Genomic DNA, 21998 nt, shown 5'->3' on the forward strand with positions numbered 1-21998 from the left:
ATATATATATATATATATATATAAAATATATGTTTGTTATATGTTTGTGGAGTGTAGAACATTTTCGTCTTTCGTTACCGACCTTCCCATCGTGGATCCTTGTCTCGAGGATAGATGGTATAATGGGATGTAATACGTGGCACAGGAGCAGAAAAGCATCGCCTTGTGTAGACCTGCACAGCCACCCGTTCTGTCTGAACTGCCTTCAGTGCACGTATACACCTCCGTGCTGTTAAAAAATAAAAAGAAGCAAATATTAGAAAAACAGCATGTAATCTGATACACAAATGCATCCTGATGGCTACTATTTAATAGTTATATAACCATCACTTAGAAATCATATATATATCCCAAAAGACCAAGTAAAAAGTATTCATCCCATCTTGGTGTTTTTCTTTTTTTTTTGGACCAAACAAATTAATCCAAGTGGGAAGAAATAAATACCTTGTTTTAAATAATAATAATAATAATAATAATAATAATAATAATAATAATAATAAACTGAAAAGAGCATACATATCCACACCCTTAGTTTGAAAACCCTTACATAAGATCTTGGCCTTTTTAATTCCAGGTTTTAATGCGACAACCTCTAAGAGGAGGAAGACGTGTAAATATTTTTGCCAAGTGTTTAAACGTCAAATGTTTAAACATCACTTGAAATAACGCATTCACTCATTTACTATCCAAATGGTTTCTGATGAGTCTGCTGTAGAGATATATTGCAGTTATAAACAGGGGGGAAACATAAAATGCTAACGAGCTGCTAGTATTGAACAAGACACGCCCACAGGGGCAGAAAACACGCAGTCTCCTTCTGATTGGACGAAACACGAACGAGTGCAGTTTGAGTCACCGAAAAATTCGTAACCGTATTCTCGATAAAAGATTACAATAAAATAAAACTTAAAATTAATATCCTAAACATTTGAGTTTATTTCTTTTCTGTCATCTTCATTTCCAACCACAGGCACAAAATCTCTGAGCACTATGTAGAGGCTTTATATATGCATTATAAAAAGGAGGTTAATTGTCTTAAATCCCCAAGCATGCACTAGTAGCAGGAATGGGAGATAAATACTTTTATACACAAAAAAACCCAAACAGTATTCATTAATAAGCTGACAAAGATAAATAACCATTACAATACTTTATAATATGATGTCATGCGTTCAATAATAAGATTTAAAGTAGTTTTTGACTTGCTCATGAAATTATTTATATATCACTGACCTTTGCCCTAGATTTAGCTAGCATCCTGCTAAGCTAAGCTAAGCTAAGCTAATGACTGGAGCTGTGGTGTATAAAAAAAATATACCAGCGGTTTTTGTCTTAATTTTATACATATGTAGTGAATAAAAAATTACACATCGTTACAGGAAATTAATAAAAATATACCCAAATGTAAAAAATTTAGCTATTAAGTTTCCAGTTAGCGTTGACGTACAATGGCTGCGTCCCAAACCACCTCCATATTCCACAGTGCACTAGCTGCATCTAGGGTACAAACCGTTACTTCATCCCCTACAAAGTGCGCGTAAATAGTGACTGAGGCTGCATTTGGAACGCGACCCGCAGCTAAATGCAGCTAAATGCTAAAGTGACTTTACCTTGAAGTGAACATCTGCTGGAAGGAAACATGAGGAAATCTGACGCTTTAGTACCTGCTGTAAATCCTCCTGTTGGATATAAAAACGCCTTCTGTAGTGTGATATAAATATAAACTAAAGGTTTAGTTTACACAGATTTATCAGCCCTGGAAACAAAATATTCCTTTTACTTCTTCTTTTGTAAGGACATCATGGCGACTTAAAGGAGGAAACGCTCTCTGCTGCCATCTGTCGGATAGGAATAAAACCGTACTCTGATCTAAGTCTAGTCAGAAAGCTATTGGCATTTATACACACAGACACACAGACACACAGAGACACACATACACACAGACACACACAAACACACACAGACACACACAGACACACACACACAGACACACACACACAGACACACACATACACACACATACACACACTCACACAGACACACACACACATGCACACACACACACACACAGACACACACACACACAGACACACACAAACACACACACACACACACACACATACACACACTCACACAGACACACACACAAACACAGACACACACAAACACACACACATACACACACTCACACAGACACACACACAGACACACACACACAGACACACACACACATGCACACGCACGCACACACACACAGAGACACACATACACACAGACACACACAAACACACACAGACACACACACACAGACACACACATACACACACATACACACACTCACACAGACACACACACACATGCACACACAGACACACAGACACACACACACACACACACAGACACACACAAACACACACACACACACACATACACACACTCACACAGACACACACACAAACACAGACACACACAAACACACACACATACACACACTCACACAGACACACACACAGACACACACACACAGACACACACACACATGCACACGCACGCACACACACACAGAGACACACATACACACAGACACACACACACAGACACACACACAGACACACACACATACACACTCACACAGACACACACACACATGCACATACACACACAGACACACACACAAACACACACACACATACACACACTCACACAGACACACACAAACACAGACACACACAAACACACACACACATACACACACTCACACAGACACACACACACATGCACACACACACAGACACACACACAGACACACACGCACACACACACACACAGACACACACACATACAGACACACACACAATCACACACATACACACACATACAGACACACACACACTCACACACGCACACACACACACAGCTTAGGGAGTAAGAGAAAATAAGCTATTATAGCTGCTGTAACGGAGGTGATAAAAAGATTGCGACTTTGTTTTGCGGATTTTCTGCAATATCAAAAGTAAATATTAATGAATAAAAATGAACAATTGTGATAATTTTGTGATGCTATCAGACTTCACGTTGATCACAGTGACTGTATAACAAATTACTGATTATTTTCCTGTAATAGCACTTGCCCAAGTGTTTTTTTTATTCTTTACTTAAATCATTAATTAGAGAATAGACTTCACTAATCTGTGTGCATACAAATCAACTATGATGCTTAATTGATCATCATATGTTAAGAAAAAAAGATTTAATAAAAAATAATTATGAGGACGATGTGATTGGTAGTGTATTTGGTCTAATTTGCTCTAATTTAAATAAAATGAATGGATTTATTACATTGATTACATTTGAAATATTTTGCCACAATAAATAAAAAATACACAAATTTTCCAAATATTATTTGACATATTTTTCCCCTCACTTTATCCAAATTGCAGCCCAAGTTACTCCCAGTCCTTAATGTGAGTTCATGTGAATGTTTAGTTTAATAGACACTAATCGGGTCTGTATACGACAGCTTTATAATCCCTTTAGACGGAGTATGACTTGCATTCGAGTTTCTTTTTCGTGTCATCTGTATAATCCGAGATTTACATGTCAAAGCAGTGAACTGAAACTGAGACAAGCAGAAAATATCACGACACATTAAATCAAGTGAAGTCAAGTCAAGAAGCTTTTATTGTCATTTCAACCATATATAGCTGTTGCAGTACATAGTGAAAAAAAAATAAAAGACTTCATCAGAATGAAATCAATGCTTTTTACATTATACATTTATTTTTGCATCCAGAAAATCTGAGGTCACTTGAATGAACGTTGGTACACAAGATTTTTTTAAAGAAGCTCACTGAGAAAAGTCTCACTATAGTCCTTGACCTTGTTAAACAGAAATATATATATATATATATATATATATATATATATATATATATATATATATATATATATATATATATATATATATTATGTGTGTGTGTGATGATTTTTGTGTGGCACTAATAATTTTGATCCACAATAATTCTATGACTTTTTTATGTGAGACATAAAAATTGGGTTCAAATGTATATCTTAAAACTTGCTTGTAAACAAATCAAAATTTTCGACCATAAGAAAAAAGCCTGATGTAAGTGAAAATGCGCATGAAAGCAGTGCACTATAGTAATATTTGGCTCAAATATCTCAAATATCAAACATTTTGCAGGACTGAATCAATCATGATTCAATCTTGGAATATGAATTGTGGAATATGAATATGAAATGTGTTGGAACACCGGAATATGAATTGTGTTGTTATAATTTAAAACTGATCAAAGTCAAATCAATGTATTCCTGTTTGTTAGTGAATTATACTCTGAAAGATGAATGAATACATAATCCTTCAATGATACATTTTCACCTTTGTGTAAGGATATTAATTAACAAAATGCATAAGACGTAATGCACAATAATTTTATTAATGGCTATTCAGTCAGCTGTACGATTTACTAAGATTTATTGTATGCATACAGGTGATGCAAAGCCCCTTTGTGTTTATACATCACTGTCACAAAATGGAGGTGAAAAGCGATAGCTTTGAGCTACATAAGGATACACATGGGCTACACAAACCTGAACATGTAAACAAAAGCTACACACGACACAAGCAGTCATCACAAACACGGATAAACACACGACGACCAACGCGTCAGCTGCCTAAGAGAAAAATGGAGAACTTATGATGTAATAATGAGACAATTCTGTTGCGATGAGGTGAGAAAGTGGAACAAATGTGTTTGTGCGCCCTCTGGTGGTCTCTCTTGGGGGCTTGTTTGTGGTGGCTGTGATAATCACAGCTCTGGTGGCCTGGGGAGGGATTTGTGGTGGGTTCTTGGTTGCCATGACAATCACATATACAAATATGTTATATTAAAGTAAGCATTTACAACTTCATACACTTTAAATGATGTTGAAATAATTTGTTGATCAATCCTGGTGCAGCACACATACTGCCCCATGGAGTTATTACTGCAACTAGGGGTGAAAACTGCCATAAGTTTTAACCGAGGCCTATTGGGAAAAGCATCACACTGCCCCAGGTTCACTCTATGCACGAGGAACAGCGGACAGAAAAGTTAACGACAGGGTTGTTATTGAGTCAAATCAAGCGACACAAAATCACACCAGCCAGTGAATATGAAAAAAAGTAACGATATAATACGAAGGTTGGATTCCTGGAGAAACAGTGATCGTTATCCAACACTTTTTCTGATTTCTCAACATCACTATAAATTAATTTAATAACGAACCATACATCCAATAGGAATGGATAACTGGGTCCATATTCAATGGCAAAATGTCACGGCTCTCATTTTGTTTCTTTGCATAACCGAGTAAAGAAAATCAGCAAACCTAAGAAAACCTAAGAAAACCTAACCCTAGGTTTTACTCCAAATAAAGACGTATTCGAGAACTGTGAGGGAAAAAAAATACGTATATACTTTTACTTGCTTATTTCACGTTCCTTTAAATAAAATCCGTTTAAAAATAGTTGGTATTAAATACACACAACACTGGAGGCCTCTTCGACGTTCCATTTAATTCCCCTTCAGTTCTCTGTGTTTAACTTAAGCCTTTTGGTATGAGGTGTCATTGTTGGTGTAAGCAAATTTACACACATTAATTTAATCTTTGTACGACAGACAGACAGACAGACAGACAGACAGACAGCAGTGTTTGGACTCCTTAATTGATTTTGGAACATAATAGAAAAATAATCTCTTCTGAATAGCAATCAGCCAGATCATTTATCCAAGTCATGGTACACAAAACGTTCTGTTGTTTGACTTTAATCGGACAACGTAGACTTTGTGGATGAATTTGCACTTAAAACAAACAAACAAACAAAAAAACAAACCAAAAAAAAAAATCGCTGTTGATGATGTTTTATGGACGTGACAGCAATGTGTGGGGTTTAATGAATTAGTCCTAATGTGTAATATTTCTTACAGCCAGTGGTGGTGCTGTTTTTTCTGTTTTTTTTTTGTTTTTTTTTTTACTAAAATCCACTTCATGCCGTTTGTTGATTGTGTGGACGGGAAAAAATCCTTACAGTGAAACTTATTGTTATTTATAAGACAAAATGAAGGACAAAACACCACTACATAATCATGTGAATTCTCACAACTGGGCTAATTGACAATATTCATCACAGATTTACAGATATTCAGAACAATATTAGCAATATTCAGGACCCGAGGCGTTTTTTTTTAAAATGCTATTATTAAACAATGAGATTTCACAGGAACAGAACATTTTTATCTGTCATCTCTGTCAAGCTTGCTTGACTTTGAAGTTCACAGGAAGTGCAAACGGGTATTATGTTGGAAAAGTAAACCTGGGAGTCTGTTGATCCGATCCATGTTGTACATGACTCCATAAAAGTCTGAGTAAGGCTCCATTTCATTTCACACTCCACCCCACCAAAGCTCTGAGTCATACACTTCCAGTGGAAACGAATAGACGCCTGCTGCTGTCACTCAGTAGCATAAATGTACAATCATGCGTGTGTGTTAATAAAACTGACGAGCAAACTAATGTGTTTGTCCAAGAATGGCTCCAAATCTGAGCAGGTTTATGTGTATCATTTCCTGTGTATCATTTCCTGTCCTTTTTCACTTCGTCCTTAGGTAGCAGCTAAGAAGTCCTTGAGGTGCAGGACATCTCAGAAGGATGTGCCAGGTACTCCGGAGACACTACGTTCTGGCTGTTTTCGTGAAGAGGCCACATTTCCTGCCAGGTAAAGGAAGGATGATGGGCTGGGTGGCTACTGAGCAATGGCCGCTGTTGCCGGTAGTTGGTCCAGACCTGCATGAGGGTCTCCTTGAAGGGTCGTGTGGTCAAAGTATAAAGAATGGGATTTAGAGCACTGTTTATGGGCAGGATGAAGATAACCACCCATGAGCTGATGGTTCCTGGGTGAAGAAATGAAAGAATTTGCAATTGTTATTTCTAAACATAAGAAAAATACAAACAACATAACCAGAGTCTAAAAGAATGTTCCAGAATGTCCTTTATTCATTTATTTTAGTATTAAGTACCAGGTGAGATCCAATCCAATCCAATCCAATCCAATCTAATCATCTGTAAGGACTTAACAGTAGCTCTCAGTTATGCAATTGGAATGAAGTTCCAAGCTTCTTGTCATTAACACAGAAATGAATAACAACTGCCACTCATCCTAGAAAACTTTTTCAAGAGATAAGTATCACATATTTATTTGTTCATAACCTAATTTGTGTAGAGAAACTGCACAAAAGTACTTGTAGCTAAGCGATTTTTTGCGATAGATGCAGGGCATCTTCCTCTAGAGGCCATGTATCCCCACTCAAAAATAAATAGATAAACCATGGAGGAAAGCAATTACCTGGGATTTCGACCTCCATCAGGGATAAGATCTTGAGAATGAAAATCGGTATCCAGCACAACGAGTCTGTGATGACGATGGAGAAGAAGCGCTTGGCCACGGTTAGCTCTTTCTTGATGTGGTTGCTGTATTTGGTTGTTTGAGTCCCCGTTCTCTGGATGTTGTAAAACATGCTTCCATAAGACAAAACGATGATGAGAAATGCCACGAGGTTCAGACCTACGGAGAAGCCAATATAAGACCAAATTAAAAAAAAAGGTTAAATACAAAGGTTGTATTGTTGTAATGTCTATTTGGTTGTGTTCATGTTCAGCATTGAATATCTTTGTCATGGCTCACTCCACAGTGATGGTTAATATGAAGCTCATATGAAAGTAGACACTCTGGGATTTAAGACTTTGTAGTTTTTCTACTAAAAAGTGTTTAAAATGTTTATATCTTCAATGTAAATGGTGATGGGGGCACGGTGGCTTAGTGGTTAGCACGTTCACCTCACACCTCCAGGGTTGGGGGTTTGATTCCCGCTTCCACCTTGTGTGTGTGGAGTTTGCATGTTCTCCCCGTGCCTCGGGGGTTTCCTCCGGGTACTCCGGTTTCCTCCCCCGGTCCAAAGACATGCATGGTAGGTTGATTGGCATCTCTGGAAAATTGTCCGTAGTGTGTGATTGCGTGAGTGAATGAGAGTGTGTGTGCCCTGCGATGGGTTGGCACTCCGTCCAGGGTGTATCCTGCCTTGCCCGATGACGCCTGAGATAGGCACAGGCTCCCCGTGACCCGAGGTAGTTCGGATAAGCGGTAGAAGATGAATGAATGAATGAATGTAAATGGTGATATCAAACCCATTGCTGCTCTCTGGGTTCCCCCGAGCACTTGAAACCTAAAGGTGTTTATCTTCAAGCACTAAAATTTAACAGAGTCCTGACTCATTTTATATTAGACTTTCAGCAATAAACAAATTCATTTGTTTACACTAATTGAAAATTTGTCAATAAAAATAAGTCAGTTTCCATTCTGCTGTCAGAAATGAAAAGCCAGTTTACTCGCGAAAGAACAAAGGATTAAAATATCACTGCTGGGCCGAGAAATAGTCCACTAATCACAAACCTCTAGCCATTCGAGATGAAAACGAATAAAATGCTATCACATTTAGGACAAATCATGGAAAAATGAATCTGAGCTTTAGTCTTTTGTGTATAATACCTGAAGCAGGAACGAGGAAGACCAGCAAATGTTCAGGAAGTAAACAAAAAGCTTAGAATAAACGATTTGATGGATATCTCGAGTAGACATTGAGATCTTTATATACGTTTTTGCTCATGGACAATTGGACAGAGATATATTATCTAGCAGACATCTTCCAGAGTAAAACAGATAAAGCCAGTGCAGAGATGATGACACTATCAGCAGCTCCTCATGGCTCAGTCTGACCTCCATCATGCCAAACAAATTGAGGTCTTCCTAACATAAATATCTTGTGAACAGTTTGTCGACCAGGAATGATATTTGGAAATATTTGAAATATTAAGCAAAGGACCTCCGAGTGACACTGAGGATTCCCATATATCTGTAGAACATCTATAGGTCTGATCAAGATTAGGATATAGATTAAGAAACCCATGCTGCGCGTTCTATATGTATTATAGATTTAAAATAATGGTATTTTGTATTGGAACCAAGGCCTATTTCATGCCTTAGTATTAATTACCATGTATGTCAAGAGTCATGCTTGCTATGTATATGTTTTTGTCTTGTAGCTTGTTTAGTCTCTCAAAAGATGAGGTAAATTTTTATACAAGTTATTTATTGTTATATATGATTTTTTTTTTAACGTTTAAATTAAAGCCTTACCCAGAAAGATGACGATGGAGTAGATCTGAGCTCCTGCAGTCTCTGGCTGCTCTGAATGCAGAGGAAAACAAACTCCATTGGTCCCGTAAAAGTTCCTGAAATCTCCTTTACACACCAGCGGCAAGAACGCGATGACGAAGCCCAGGATCCAGATGGCCACCAGGATGGTGACGGTGCGTCTGCGCCCAGGCGTCAGGTAGCGGAACGGGTAGACGATGCAGATGTACTTCTCCAAGGTGAGGTAGGTGAGGAGAAGAACTGAGACTTCGGTGGACAGCATGGCCAAAGAGCCGACCACCTGACAGGGCAAACTGTCCATCCAGGCCTGTGCATGGCGATTATACTCGCCGCGAAACTTCAGGTCGTACGCGCCGATGGCAAACAGGTAGATGCCCATCAGACCATCAGCACCTGCTCAGGAAAGCAGAGGGTTCAGCTGTGTTAGGGATTTAATTCCATTCCATAGCTTTATTTTTAAACAGCATGTGAGGATTATGGGGATTACATATTTATACTTTCACCATTAAAAGCCTGGTTGATTTTCATTCACTAATGAAATTACCAGACGTGAAAAAGAGCGAGGAATATTAAAAAGAGAGCTTGTTTATTAGCATGTTTTACTTTAATATAGTCACACACACACACAGAGAGAGAGAGAGAGAGAGAGAGAGAGAGAGAGAGAGAGATGGATGGATGGATGGATGGATGGATGGATGGACGGATGGATGGATGGAGAGAGAAGTAGACAGTGAGAAATACATAGAGACCACAGGAGTGACTGTCAGAGAGAGAGAGAGAGAGAGAGAGAGAGAGATGGATGGATGGATGGATGGATGGATGGATGGATGGATGGACGGATGGATGGATGGAGAGAGAAGTAGACAGTGAGAAACACATAGAAACCACAGGAGTGACTGTCAGAGAGAGAGCAAGAGAGAGAGCAAGAGAGAGAGAGAGAGAGAGAGAGAGAGAGAGAGAGAGAGAGAGATGGATGGATGGATGGATGGATGGATGGATGGAGAGAGAAGTAGACAGTGAGAAACACATAGAGACCACAGGAGTGACTGTCAGAGAGAGAGAGAGAGAGAGAGCAAGAGAGAGAGAGAGAGAGAGAGAGAGAGAGAGAGAGAGAGAGATGGATGGATGGATGGATGGATGGATGGATGGATGGATGGAGAGAGAAGTAGACAGTGAGAAACACATAGAGACCACAGGAGTGACTGTCAGAGAGAGAGAGAGAGAGAGAGAGAGAGAGAGAGAGAGAGAGAGAGAGAGAGAGAGAGAGAGAGATGGATGGATGGATGGATGGATGGATGGATGGATGAATGGAGAGAGAAGTAGACAGTGAGAAACACATAGAGACCACAGCAGTGACTGTCAGAGAGAGAGAGAGAGAGAGAGCGAGAGAGAGCAAGAGAGAGAGAGAGAGAGTGAGAGAGAGAGAGAGAGAGAGAGAGAGAGAGAGAGAAATGAGGTAAAAATTAAAGATGTAAAAAGCAAAAGTGCTGAAAGAAAGAAAGAGATACAGAGATGGAAGGATAGATTGAGGAGACAGAGACAGAGAAAGAATGAGAGACATGATCAGAAAGAGAGAAAACGTAAACAAGGTGGAGGGAGAAAGAAGGAGCGATACAGCTGAACCTAGCAGAGAAAGAGGGACTGGTGGGAGAGAGAAAGAGAGAGGATGAGGGAAATAGAGGAAGAAGTAAAAACTATTTCAGTAGTTCAATAATTAATCAATCAAAAGCTACAATTTGCTTTATCGTCTGTACATCATATTCCATTTATCCCCCAAATACACACCAACATCTTTGTCCACAAAACTGTATTCATGCACAACTCTGAGCCCTTTAGCAAGACGTCTCCTGAGACTGTTTGCATCTCAGTTCATTTTGATCTGCCTTTCAAAGCAGTTCCAGGACACTCAGGAACACTGACAGCCAAGTTTTCCCAGTAAGACATCATAATAAACCTCCTTGACAAAAGCAATAATGAGTTTTGTAAGTGATATTTGTTTTGTTGCCAATCTTCACCCTTTCATGAGATCTGAGCCGCTGCTCTTCTCGATCCCTGTGTCGTGTCCGACCAGGCTTGACTCGAACACGGTCGCTCGGACGACTCTCGTTACACACGCAAGCCCGTGGCTGCATGTCAGCCTTCAAGTACGGATGCAGAAAAATCAATTACTGCCTTCAAAGCATGATGTAGACATCAAAGCCGAAGACTGTCGAGAATTGCTTTACACTCGTGCAAACCTTCTGATCAAATCTGAACCTGTCTCATTCAGCAACTCTCTCATTCTCTCTCTCTCTCTCTCTCTCTCTCGCTCTCTCGCTCTCTCTCTGGCATATAGATGACCCGGTCCACAGCTAAAACCTTGATATCCTGTTATTTAGAACATATCAAAGAGCATATCCAAACAGCAGCTTTTCATTTCACGCTCAATCAGGCTGAGAGCCTGAGAAAAGAAGTCAGACAGGGTTAAAATGAATAATAGAGACTTGTTCACCTAAAAGTGGCCAATCTGAAATTGCATAGAGTATAAATTCGGGCAAAATGGCTGACCAGAGGACACATGATTGATTTCTGAAGCCAAAACTACAAGGCAAAGTGTGTCAGAGCTTTGGAAAAATTCTGTGCAAGCTGGCATGTAGGGCATTTATATAAAGCTTTATGTTTTCAAGCTGTGCCGAAAAGAAATGTGTGACACATTTTGGAGCTTCTGAGCGGCGAAATCATACCGAGCTACGTAATCGCAAAGGTGCTGTATAAAAATCACTTCTTATGAAAATTCAGACTCAGAGTCTGACCCAGTCCTGCCATCGCTCCTGCCTTTGCTCTCAAACACCATGTTTCTAACCAGCTGTGGCTCATCTGAAGCTCTGCATCACAAAGTATTATTATTGTTTTTCGTTGCCGATTACACAAGACTTATATTCTGACGCCCTTTTTCCTGCATTGCACTACCATTATGCTTGTTCACTTCTCTCAGAAAGCTTGCATTAGCCTTTTTTTATTACTATTATATTACTATTACACACACACACACAGAAGTGCATCAACCAATCAGATTCCATATGAATAACTGAAAGACTTACAGCAGAGGGAAATGATGCACATGGCATGGAGCTTGTTCTCCGAGCGGATGTACGAGCGCATGCAGATGACAAAGATGTTACCAAAGCAGGTTGTGGCAGACACGACCCAGACAAAGACACGCAGCACGATGTTGGCCAGAAGGTCCTCCAACGATGAGATGCCATCTGTATTGGGCTTACAGCTGCGTACGTGAGGGGCATAACCACAATACTGGAACTTTTTAAAATAGCTGTGTTCAGGAAAAAAAAAAAACACTGGGTAAGAGTGTTTAGAAGAAGGAAATACACTCCTAAAGAAGGAGATTTTACTCGCTAACATATAACAAGAGCCTGATAAAGGAAAGACATATCAAGGATGTTCCTCCGCATTCAATGTAACTAAAACATATGATTTATTATTCTTTAAATAATAAAGAAGGACAATTAAAAAGGAATAACACTTTTTGTTTTTTTTTTTACCTCAGAAAAAAACATAAAACATGCATATATCTTCAACTTAGCATTTTAGCTGTACACGTTTAGCTTAGCAGGTTGTTATGAACTACTGAAATATGACAATTAAAGGTTCTTGACTTGACTTGCTATTCACACACCGTTCTCAAGAAGAGAGTTAGGACTTAATCCTGGGATAAAATACGTCAGCAGGAAAAAAGAGCTTTCAGAGCTAGCTCGTGTTTTCAAAAACAAGTTTTGACATTCTGAGAAGAAAAAAGAAGGACTTACATGTGTGTGAGGTTTTTGAGTGGTTCAAACATCCTCCTGTGAATGTTTGCAATCTCGATGCCCTCGATGCTCCTGAAAGATGAACAGTTCTCTCTTTAGCCATTAGCATATTTCATATCGGCTCGAAAACAAGGCAATCCTTTTTTGGCCCTTTTACGGAAAGCTTTGACGCATGAAATGAAAATAGACGGCTTCCTGGAGACAGAGTGATATCTCTCTGCACCATTACTAAAACTATCAAAAGCTTCCTATTTTTACTCTGTTTTTATCTGAATGGGTGTCACTGATAACATGTACAGCAGGTGAAAGAGACTTAAGAGTCTTACAAATACCCGGGGGTTTACTGTACATTGACAATAAGCTCAACCGGACTAAAAACACTGGTCAAAGTCGACTGCACTTCTTGTGGAGGCTCAAGACCTTCAACACATGTAAAAAAAAATGCTTAAGATTTTCTATCAGTCTGTGGTGTCAAGCTGCCGTTGTAAATTTCAATGTTTTTTAATTTCCAAAACCAGCATTTCGCTTGAGATCTGCTCCAAGAATGTGACGTATTCACGTAATCAAGGTCGGTACTAAGTGAAGTCGACTTACAGTGACTTCAGCTTATGCAGTTTGTCAAAATGGTCCATTTGCAGCTCTTGAATTGGGTTGTATGAAATATTCCTGTGAAGCAAAAGGAAAGAATTTGGCGATTTCTTTAAAATGGCTGATATTCATCATACAGTCGATGGTAGTTACAGTTCATTGGGATTGTACTTTGATTAAGAACAATTCAGACTGCTGGCAGGTTCGAGCAGTTTTTAGTGATAAGAATGACAACAAGACAAGAGACTGAGGAAGGAAAGGACTTACAGCTGCAGCAAATCTCCTAGATTTACAAAAAGATCTGGTGAGATTTGCTCGATTCTGTTACTGGATAAGTCTCTGTGGGAAGAAAAAAAAGAATTATAGAACTGACTTTATATGCATTAAGAAGCATTCTAATCAGATACAGGCAAAAGTATTGGATATACATACTGTATATATATATATATATATATATATATATATATATATATATATATATATATATATATATATGTATATGTTTATACAACCATACAACCAAATAACTCATAAGAGACTAACACTGCCATAGTTCTGCTCAAAAAGCAATGGATTGAAAAATTACATAGCCGGTTCAGAACACATATAATACTGGAAGAGGTAAAAAATGTACAATAGTTTGATCAATAATATCTTTGCACAGTTGTTAGACATTAATTTGCATGTTAAGATTCTCCTGATTATAAATAAAAGCCTTTATTTTGTCACATATACATTACAGCATATAACATCCAAGTTTTTGGAGGTTGGGGTCAGAGCACAGGGTGATGATACAGCACCCCTGGAGCAGAGAGGGTTAGGGGTCTTGCTCAATGGCCCAACAGTGACATCTTGGTAAATCTGGGGCTTGGACCACAATCTTAACTGCTTGAGCCACCACTGCCAATTTGAAGGCTTTATTATATACTGATTTTAGGGTGCCAATAATTTTGAAAACAGTTTTCAAAAAAATGGTGCTACTGAAATCCCTATATGTTTACGCTCATACGGGGATATTAATTTTTCTCTCATTTTCTTGAAGGTTTGGAGTCGAGTGTATCTTTGAAGTTCTACACTCTTTGTAGAAGAACAAATCTCATTTCACACTTGGGCTGGCAAAAAAAAACTGGGCCAAATTGTGCCGACTTGAGGACCGATGAGCAAACAGTACCAAAATATTTCTTAATTTGGTTCTTAAAAAAAAAAAAAAAAAACAGGTCAGGCTTTAAACTCTGGAGAATATTTTGTGTTCATTATTTCTGCAAAACTGTATTGCGAGAGATCAAACTGACTCAGAACGTACAGCTCGCCCATCCTGCGCAGCAGAGAGAACGCCTGTTCATGGATATGACTGATCCTGTTCCTCTGAAGGACTCTGGAGTGAGAAGAAAGAGAGAGAGAGAGAGAGAGAGAGAGAGAGAGAGAGAGAGAGAAAGCAAGAAAGCAGCACAGAGAGTGAGAGTGACAGAGAGACAAAGTGTGAGTGAAAAATAAAAAAGTGAGATAAAGACAGAGAGAGAGAGTGTGTGAGTGAGAAAGTGAGAGAAAGACAGAGAGAGACAGAGAGGGTCAGAGAGAGAGAGCGCAAGATCGATAGATAGATCGATAGATTGATAGACCGATAGAAATGAGGTCAGGCAAAGAAAGTTGATATGGAGTGAGAGGGACAAAGAAAAAGAGTTGATTATTTTTACAGAAGTGCGTCTCTTCCATTCGTAACAAATAACACAGGGATGCTGGACATTAATGGATTAAAGAGCATCTGTAAACGTTAATAAGGTGATGATTTCTGTGAGATGTTTATTTGTGTACAGTGTCTGTCTGCTCTAAAGGTTAGAGCTAAGGGTTTAACTCTTCAGGACTTTCTGGTTTCTTAGTGACATGAAAAGTTTTTTTTTAATTAAACAACAGAAATGCAGTCTGGTGAGTTTATAGCTGCTATAAAGTCAGTGATATCAGGAAGTTGTTATGTGGATGTTTGATACATCCGAGGCATGAATAATAATAATAATAATAATAATAATAATAATAATAATAGTAATAATAGTAATAATAATAACAACAATAATAATAATAATGGTAATAATAATAGTAATAATAGTAATAATAATAATAATAATAATAATAGTAATAATAATAATAATAATAATAATAATAGTAATAATAATAATAATAATAATAATAATAATAATAATAATAATAATAATTTCAGGACATGCTGTTCATTCTTTTGTTTTATTCTTTACAGAGAAAACTTAGTAAAGCTTTATACAGCGGGTAAAATAAGTATTGAACACGTTACCATTTTTCTCAGTAAATTTATTTCTAAAGGTGCTATTGACATGAAATTTTGACCAGATGTTGGTAACAACCCATTCAATCCACACATGCAAAGAAATCAAACCATAGATGTCTGTAAATTAAGTTATGTTTAATAATGTTAAATGACACAGGGAAAAAGTATTGAACACGCTTACTGAAACATATTTAATACTTTGTACAAAAGCCTTTGTTGGTAACGACAGCTTCAAGACGCCTCCTGTATGGAGAGACGAGTTGCATGCATTGCTGAGGTGTGATTTTGGCCCATTCTTCCACACAAACCGTGGGCCTCTTCTATGAACTCTGATCTTTAGTTCTTTCCATAGATGGTGACGTGTTCAATACTTATTTTACCCGCTGTATATTAAAGTAAAATTATTCTATAAATTGATGAAATGGATTAAATGGCACATAAAAACAGACACAAGCAGAATGTTAATAGCCGGAAATGAGCAGCCAGGAACTTGAGAGTGTTTACAAATGAAAATAATTTACAGCACAACAATCCTGTCTGTGCAGGCAATAAGAAATGTACTTACAGCACAGTAAGCATGCTACAGGACCAGAATGTTCTATTGTCCACAATCTCCATCTGATTCCCTTCCATATCTCTGTAAACACACACACACACAAACACACACACACAAACACACACAAACACACACACACACAAACACACACAAACACACCCACACAAACACACACACAAACACAAACACACAAACACACACACACACAAACACACACTCAAATACACACAAATCATATTTATCACAGATTTGTGATTATTTTGTTGTGTTATGAAATTTATCTCCTTGATCCTTAATATCTGAAACACTATATATTGCTCACTATATATAGTCTGTCTATATATTGCAATAGAAATATTGTCTTTTAAAACAATCAGTTCAAACAGATATGTCAAGAGGAATGTACTAACAAATAAAAAGTAATAATAATAATTATTACATAATAAAAAATTATAATAGTTAGTTTATTGTAATTATAATTAAATAAAAAATGTCATTAGAATGAAATCAGTAATAATATGCAATCATATTAGATCATAATAAAAATTTGGATGATTATTCATTAAAACAAATGAAATTAAAAATAAATTTCTGAATTTACAATATCTATATCCTTTTTTTTTATCATGTATGAAAAATAAATGTGTCCTAATTGGATAAAAAAATGGTTTCTCAGTAACTCCTTTAACAAAGGAAATGAAAGTGTGTTCGAAATCCAGTACACTGAATTACACACAGAATGAAGCTGGGAAAAAAAAAATCCCATGTCAATTCTGCAGAATACATAAACATCCAGATATTTTAAGACTTACAGCCAATTTAACCGTGGCATCTCCAGGCATATATCGTCAACGTGTGTCAGAGAGTTATTCAATAGAACTCTGCAACAAAGCAATACACACCACACAAACACACTTAAAGGCTATAGTTGATATTTATAGCGATAGTTATTTTAACACATCACTAAAATACAAGAAAAGCGACAGTTAAAGGACAAAACTTACAGCAGCACAAGAGAACTCAGGCCTGAAAAGGTCAGAGAAGAAACTTGGTGGATTTTGTTGTTTTCCAAAATCCTACAAATGAATAAAAATGCCAGGTGGCTCATTAATAAACATTAAGATGCCAAAGAATAGCATTTGTTTCAGGCGGCGGCTCATTGATCGCTAATTGATGCACGAAGGCTGTGGCCTCTAAAAGAATTTAATCAGCAGACGTGTAACGGAACGCTTTGGGAGTCAAATTCGCTTATTCATGTAGTTCGACGTGTACAAGCCGAACGAGCGTGATTATGATGAATGAGTTGATAACATATAAATACGCTAATGAGAAAGAGACAGGCAACTTGATAGTGCTCTACTAACAAGATGGATTCAATTAGAAATATGGAAATTGAACCGCTTACAGCCATTCCAGTTTGTGCAGGTCCTGAAATACTCCTGGCATTAGGCTAGAGATGCGATTATAGCTCAAATACCTGAAAAAATAGACAAAGAAAGCATTTTTCTGAGTATCATCAGCTTACATTCTCCAAAAAAAAAAAAAAGCCATTAACATTACTCAGCATCACTGATTCATCCTCAGAGAACCAGAGACTGGGTTTCTAACAGAAGTAAGTAAGTTATAAAGAGGTAAAAAAAAATATATATATGCATTTGATGTCATTTGCCACTGACTAGAGTGAATCAAACACAATTGCTACACACTTGTTCAGTGATAAGAGTTGATCTTTAACATGATCACAGCCCTACGAAGCTATTTTTCTTCCTAGAAGTTCAAGCAGTGATTTTCCTGCACTTCCTCCCAGATGGCAGAAGGTTAAACAGGTGGCTTGGATGGGATGGATCATTAATAATATACTCTCTGCAATGTAAATTGAGTCCAGTCTAGTAAGTGGGTCCCAATGATGTCCTGTGCTGATCTTACAATCCTTTGCAGCATTCTTTTCTTATCAACCGGTTGGTAATAAACTTCCATCGACTAACTGTGATGATACTACGCTTCTAAAATGCATAAACAAGACGGTAGAGAACATACTGCGTAGTGTAAAGGAATAGTCTATAGCAGGGGTGTCAAACTCAGGTGCAATTATATTTGGCCTGCGAGATCATATCAAATGTGCATTACAGCTGGCTAGCCGCATGCTCTGCTAATACTACAAATCCCAGAATGCCTTGCCACTGTATTGACGCGTAGTCACGAACAGCAAACGCCCCGCATTCTCTGTTGACAGTCGTTAACAACCGTGTTACAGTCACATCGGGCAAGTTAACTCCACCCTCCAAACGAAAGATGGACAATAGGAGCTTTCAAGACAGGTGGGAGGCAGATTATCTGTTCACGAATATAAAGGACAGACCTGTTTGTCTTGTGTGCTAACGGAGCTAACGTGTCTGTAACGAAAGAATATAACATAAGAAAACACTAGTCGAAAAAGTTGGATTTTCATCGAATGAAATGATTATTTTTGGTTGTTTTGTTGTTTATTTTTGAAAAAGATCCACTTCAAAAAGGAACTTAAAATGATCCAGTGAGAGGCGTCATTTATTTATTTATTTAAATAAGAAACGAACACCACTGATGTGTCTTTTATTTCAAATTTAATTTCTTATGTGTTTGTAATATCAAGCTCTGGTTGATCCAAATCCTGTGTTCAAGCAAAACTAAAGGTTAAACATTACATATCAGTTGCAGTTCATTTTTCAATAAATATTCAGTTTGCCCCGTGACTTTATCTCAGTTTTATATTTTAGCCCACTGTGAATTTTAGTTTGACACCCCTGGTCTACAGTATGTCATTTGGGACGCAGCTATACTTTCTTTCCTGTCAATCACAGAGACACTAGCCAATCCTGAGCTCGTGTATGAGAAAGATAGAAGATTGGGCATTCCTCAGAGTATTTTACATGACCTTCTGACTCGATTGTTTATAAAGATGCATTTGAAGAGAGCGAGGTGTTAGATTTTACCCTTCAAAACATGCTAGCTGTGGTATGATAACGGAAGAGTGGGCTGCTGAGTGGGAATTGGAGCTGGCAATTGGAAATAAATAAATAAACGAATGAGAATATCACTTCTCAGCTCTGCTCAAACGCCGGCACGTACAGTACAAGTGAGATTCAAGACGATATCTGAATATCAAAATTTCTTATATCTGTTTCATTAGAGCAGGAACATCGCTGAGCAAAATAGCAAAACATCGCTGAGCTGAAATTGTACCATGGAACAGATTTTTTTAAGAAATTTTTTTTGCACATCCAAAAGGGAGTCTGACGATTAAAGATAATAACAAATGAATAAATGCACTTTCAACTGAACTCTAAAATAAATCAGGAGCCAATGACGTATCAGAGCAGACATGATGAACCTTTACGGAGTAGAGGAACAATGTGGGAGGATTTTAAAACTGACCACTCACAGTCGTGTGAGGTTATAAAGACCTCGGAACGCATAGGGTTCGACCACTTTGATGCGATTGTGTTGAAGGTATCTAAAAGAAGAGATCAGAGGTGTTACTGTATATAATCACAGATTATTATCATGAAAGCAAAATCTCCCTTTCTGAAATTACACTCTAAGACCGAGATGCGGAAGGAATTAAACGCTTCTGTGCTGTAGTAGAAAGAAAAAAAATATATATAATTTTTTTAATTTATATGAGACATTGTGTACGATTTTGTTTCTGTTCGTGACTACGAAAGCAGAACATTTACAACAAGCTCAGTAATAGTGTTTATGCCTCATGGGGAGGAATTATTCCAGTTCCAACTGTTTCATTAGAGAGAAAACACACAATGGGCCTCATTTGTTAATCTTTTAGAAGTTTTCGACTTGGATTGTTTTCACAGTCGAAAAAAAAAAACTCCCTATAGGTTTACGAAAGAATTGCTCTGTACTTGCATGTTTATTTTGATAAATGCCAGTCAGACGTACATTATAAAGCACATTCTCCTCACAAGAGAGACAAGAGTGTCTACAAAGTGTGGCTACGTTTTCTGGTAATGTAGCTCAGCCACTGCAGTGCATCAGCTACTGCACAACAAACACATTAACGAATCCTCCGTTCATAGGGTGCCATTACTTTTATTCTAATTGAATGGCGAATCATTATCTTGAAATGATGATTACAAAGATATAGAAATGAGAGAGGAAAATGCAGGTCCTCACAGCTTCTGAAGATTCTGGTACTTAACAAACATGTCAGCGTTTAGTTTCCTTAAACGGTTCCTTTGTAAAGACCTGGGACAAGAGAGAGAGAGAGAGAGAAAAAGAGAGAGATAGAGAGAGAGATTTTAATGTTAGCCTGCTAATCTTTCCTTCTCAACCTTCACAATTAATATATGAAATCAATATTTTTCTTTGTTTACCATTCAGACGTAAAAATCTCTGGTCAAATCTCAGCACCGGACTGTTTTTTTTTTTTGCCCTTTAAGCTACATGAAAGTTAAAAACCTCCCACTAGAGTGATGTTTTTTTTTGTTTGTTTCTTTAATTTCGTAGGATCCCAGTCTCAATTTCTCATCAAATGCTATCATCAAAACCCTCCTTTATGTTTAGGCCACGCCCACTTTTTTCTTTCTTATCCGAATACAGGTGCCGATATGAAAAATTCAATTCGATTTAATAATTCATTTATAACAAGTTATAAAGCGTGTTCACTCTAAATCATGAATTTGTACTCAGTCACCTTCCTAATCTGAAGACTGAAATGAATAAAGAGATCCATCAGCTTACACATTATTCTGGAATCTACTTGTTCAGTCTCATCATCTGTGTCTAGTTCATTTATAGAGATAAGAGACAAAAGGGAGGCTCGATTTAAACAGAAAGGAGGACGACCGTATAGTACGATTTTGTTTGGGTGTGTGGTAGCCTAGTGGTTAAGGTGTTGGGCTGCCAATCAGACGGTTGGAAGTTCGATCCCGGGTCCACCAAGCTGCCACTTTTGGGCCCCTGAGCAAGGCCCTTAACCATCAATTGCTCAGTTGTATAAATATGAGATATTGTAAGTCACTCTGGTGTAATGATGTACTGTGTGTGTATCCAAATGATGTAAATGTAAAATGTTTGCTCATGAGATCACTTAAAACGCACTTAATACCATTCTGTTGTTTCGGGCCAAACTGTGAACGCTTACCATATTTCTCTGAAGACTCGTGTGCGTGTGGAGCGAAGTGTCTGAGAGTGTACTTGTAATCAGTCCCACACTGTGCGTTTCATTTAAAGCTCCACCGGCACACTAACGAGCAAAGCCAAATGGTCACCATATGGGGGAAATTGAGCCTCAATTAAGCAATCGGGACTTTTTGAGGAGACAAAAGTTTCTTTAATCAAGTGAAGAGTATTTAGAGTTCTGACTGCAAATATTATATTCAGTCATCCAGCCCTCAATTTTCTGAACCTCTTATCCTACACAGGCTCACAAGGAACCTCGAGTTTAACCCAGAACTCTCAGGGCACAAGTTGGCAGACGCTCGATCAGAG

The 21998-nt window shown here is 37.9% G+C and overlaps 2 protein-coding genes across 2 annotated transcripts in view; both read right to left on the reverse strand.

The window, feature by feature from the left end:
• etfdh (electron transfer flavoprotein dehydrogenase) overlaps nt 1-1819 on the reverse strand; it is a 9393-nt gene extending 7574 nt beyond the window's left edge. Inside the window, exons 1-2 of the mRNA XM_060885305.1 lie at nt 1611-1819; nt 83-229 (exon numbers count right to left, since the gene is read on the reverse strand). Coding sequence (XP_060741288.1) covers nt 83-229; nt 1611-1641 — 178 coding nt within the window. The 5' untranslated portion in view covers nt 1642-1819. The remainder of the gene's footprint in view (nt 1-82; nt 230-1610) is intronic.
• Nucleotides 1820-6636: 4817 nt separating this feature from the next.
• rxfp1 (relaxin family peptide receptor 1) overlaps nt 6637-21998 on the reverse strand; it is a 39194-nt gene continuing 23832 nt past the window's right edge. The window contains 14 exon segments of the mRNA XM_060885864.1: nt 6637-6953; nt 7406-7624; nt 9254-9664; nt 12352-12581; nt 13075-13146; nt 13669-13740; nt 13930-14001; nt 14966-15037; nt 16524-16595; nt 17327-17395; nt 17519-17590; nt 17920-17991; nt 19933-20004; nt 20682-20753. Of these exon segments, the coding sequence (XP_060741847.1) occupies nt 6637-6953; nt 7406-7624; nt 9254-9664; nt 12352-12581; nt 13075-13146; nt 13669-13740; nt 13930-14001; nt 14966-15037; nt 16524-16595; nt 17327-17395; nt 17519-17590; nt 17920-17991; nt 19933-20004; nt 20682-20753 (1894 nt within the window).

This window comes from Tachysurus vachellii, chromosome 13, assembly GCF_030014155.1.
Source record: "Tachysurus vachellii isolate PV-2020 chromosome 13, HZAU_Pvac_v1, whole genome shotgun sequence".
NCBI classification, from domain to species: Eukaryota; Metazoa; Chordata; class Actinopteri; order Siluriformes; family Bagridae; genus Tachysurus; species Tachysurus vachellii.